Raw genomic sequence first — 3,605 nt, forward strand, 5'->3', positions numbered from 1 at the left:
CAACACCTTTATTGCTTAATTTTTTTTTTTCTTGTAGAGAGAATATTATGAATAAACCTCCCCACTTGAAAAACTTTAATTTCGGGGGAATTTTCCATAACTCTTTCCAGAAAGTACTATTGTTTCACTACAAACTATGCAGTACGGACAGTATAATTACACGAGGATAACACTCTCCAGGAATTAATCGACATCTTCAGCTGCAGTATTAATTGGAGGGATGCTCATAATGGTCTTAGCCTCATCCAGAGGAGAAATATCATGAATAACGTCAGTATTCCATTCTCGTGTATCATCTTTCATCAAGGCAATAACCTTCACATTATCATACCCATCAAGCAATAGAACAGATGTTCAAGCTCCTGCATCTAATGGAATTCAATGATCATCCCAAACCTTCATCAACATCTCATCTCTGATAGGCCAATGCAGCCCATTTGAAATTATACGCCGAGCCTTCAAAATCCCTTCCCCATCGAAAACCCATTCTGGTTCCGTTAAGCCTCCATGAAACTTGAGTTTAGAAAGTACTTGGATGAAAGATCCGCACATGCTAATATGCCCAAGTGTAACTCTTTTCGCTTGAAACTGCAAACTTTAAGGAAGCAATGACGGTAGAGAACAACCCCTTTTAAAGTAACGTTTAGATAATTTCAGCATACTATCCAAGTCGTGCAACTGCAATATATTGTGCTAATATTCAGAATTGCACCCTTTGGACCTGAATCACAATTACGAGAACCTCAATGCGGACCATAATGGTACATGGACAAGAAGTTTAAACTTTATCCAACTAGCAAAACACAGCACACTGCCATACGCAAGTTCCAAATCTCTTACATAAACGGACTATTCAATCAAAATATCTTCTTAATCCACTTACTGACATTTCGTTATACTTAACCAGTGCTCAAGTTAATAAAAACTATTGCTTTATCGCATTCTCTAGTCATAATAGTTCTAGAACAAGTTTTCGCAATTTGGACAAGGGACGAATAAAATATTTGCTCAGTGAAAAGAGAAAAGAATTAAATAATTTTATTAAAGAAAAAAAATCTTTACACAGATGTAACATCATACAATAATGTCACCAATCTAAATTATCTTCCGTGTGTGAAAAAAAGCCCTCAGCTTGGATGATCAGAAGTTGAGAGAGCATTGAAGGACTAGGCAGTTCACCACTACGTAACAAGTCGTCGGATTTCATATCCAAACATTCAGTGGAATCGACAGGCCATGGAATATTAGTTATCAAGCCTTCTTGTTGTTCAGGTTCCTTGGCTCATTTCTCTCCTCTCTGTAATAGCCTATCCCAAGTCATATCTGATGTCAATAAGTCGAAACCTTCAGATTCTTTGTTAGACTCTAACAAGGAAGATGACTGACCTTCGTCAGTGGGTGATAACAAGAATCTAAAGTCAGAGATATCAAAATACATATCGTCCTCTTGTGGAGGAGTGGCACACAATCCATTAGTCAAGTGTAGGTTGGCTTGAAGGCCTTCATTGGATGGTGACAGAGGGATGGTTGACTCAGCATTGTTCTCCTCCTCATAGTTTCCTCTTTCATTGTTAACAGTGATCCAGCATTTATGTTGTTCCGGTTCCTCTGATAGCCATTGCTCCAGGCCTCTTTGTGCTTCTGATAACTCACTATCGCTAACAACGATGGAACCCACATCCAATGTCAACGAAGAGATATCTTCCATATCTCCATAAGATACTAAAGCGTGTGCGTCCTCTAGCAACAATAAAGATGATGGTTCAGTATTCGCAGGCACAGATTTTCTTTTTTCACTACAATCAGCAACCAGAGATTCATTTTCATCGACCCGCATTCTCTTCACAAGCATCCTTCCCTCTTTTTCCTCCTCGTTTTTTTGTTTTTCATCAAAAACTGCAACATTGACGCAACACATATCTGACTGAACATTTGATTCTTCAAAAGATGGCAATGGAGGCAATTTGGGCAATGATGACGCATTTTGGTCAGATGACTTGTTGTACACTACTCCATAGGTTCCCATCTCATGATGATCAGCCCTTTTCCTCTTCATCACTCTGTGCCCTTCAGCTACTGCCTCTTGTTCACCTGCAGGAACAGAAATAGCATCTTCCTGTTCATTCGTTTGAGAACTCTTCTTTACCTTCTTCATGTAGATTCTGCACAATACCATGTCATCGAACACTGTATCGTCAGAAGAGGAGTGCAAGTGAAATTCGTGCATAATCCAGTCACCATTAATCTTCTTCTTCTCCTTCCCGCGGGTCTTAAAAGTCAGTTGTGTTCTGTAGCCAATAACTTCACTTCCAACCATAATCGCCGTGTCACCTGCACTCCCATGCCAAAATCCACAACCAGCAGTTCGGTTAACCCTTTTAGAGCTTGTGCTTGTTGGATGTCTAGGGGAGAAGAAATACATCTCTTTCTCTTCACTCTGGATCAGAAGTAAATCACCTGAACATAGATCAGAAATCAATAAAATCGTCAAAAGCTAAATAGCAACATATTTTTAGATGTAACGATCAAAACGATATTTAACGAGCAAAGCAAGAGAGATATTTTCGAACCAGAAAAAACTAACATGCTCATTAGCTGAGAGATGTGTTCAGCTGACAATGCTAAATAAATGATACAAAAAAAAGTAACAAAACAACAGTAGCAGCAATTAAGTAACTACTTCGTAGCAGTGAAAGAACATCAGTATGCAACAACTTGGTACACTATAAGCAAGAATAGAAAATCATGAGCTATGAGAGGAATGTGTCATCACAGCAAACAAATATTCCCACTTTCTCATTTCGCCATCATTCTTTCTAATAACAGAAAATCACCGATCCTGAAACCATTTCGACAAAGTTTTGTTCTTTTTTTTTGAACTCGTGACATGAACACGTTTGATAAGTAATACTAAATATAATTGTGTCCTCTATTCTATGGAAAAGGAAGCAAAGGATCAAGAATCAACATTATGCAGATGCATGTAGACATACACTATACATAGCAGTAAAGACACATCAATAAACTCATTAGCAAAAACTTAAACAAGAAAATCAAAATAAATTAAGAAATTAGAGAACCCGACAAAAATTTCACATTAGAATTACCTTCTCAGTATATGCGTCTTCATGGGCTTGAAATTAAACAAGAATGCAAGAAGAAATCATGTAAAAGAAACAAATTTGGCAAGAAATTACCAGTTACAGATTGCAACCAAAAAAGAAACAATTTTGGGAAAAAAGATGCTCTCACTTCATCTCGGGACTAGAGAAATCAGCTTTAAGATGCTCTCACTTCATCTCGGGACTAAAGAAATCAGCTTTAAGGAAGAAACTAGGTAAAGAATCGGAAATTGAGTAGGCTTACTAGGTAAATTCCAGGGTTCGGTGGAGTAGACATCAAAATCTTTGATCAGGGAACTGGGAGCAGCAGCAACTGAAGACGAAGAAGCAGCAATTTTCCTTGTCAAGAAAAACCCGATCAGCTCTCGATCGGTTGGATGAAATCGAAACCCCGGCGGCAGTTGTTGAAGCAGCATCGCCAGCAAATCGTCGTCAACAACGGGCTGCATTGCCACTGCCATTGTCGACGGCGACTACGATGAT

The 3,605-nt window shown here is 38.6% G+C and overlaps 1 protein-coding gene across 1 annotated transcript; it reads right to left on the bottom strand.

Annotated features, from left to right (window-relative positions):
• Positions 1,019-3,579, bottom strand: LOC109820531. Its single transcript, XM_020386689.1, has 2 exons — positions 3,367-3,579; positions 1,019-2,457 (listed from the first exon to the last, which is right to left on the bottom strand). Exons 1-2 carry the CDS (start codon positions 3,569-3,571, stop codon positions 1,283-1,285), a joined length of 1,380 nt encoding a protein of 459 aa, XP_020242278.1. The 5' UTR covers positions 3,572-3,579; the 3' UTR covers positions 1,019-1,282.

Source organism: Asparagus officinalis, chromosome 8 (genome assembly GCF_001876935.1).
Source record: "Asparagus officinalis chromosome 8, Aspof.V1, whole genome shotgun sequence".
Classification (NCBI taxonomy): domain Eukaryota; kingdom Viridiplantae; phylum Streptophyta; class Magnoliopsida; order Asparagales; family Asparagaceae; genus Asparagus; species Asparagus officinalis.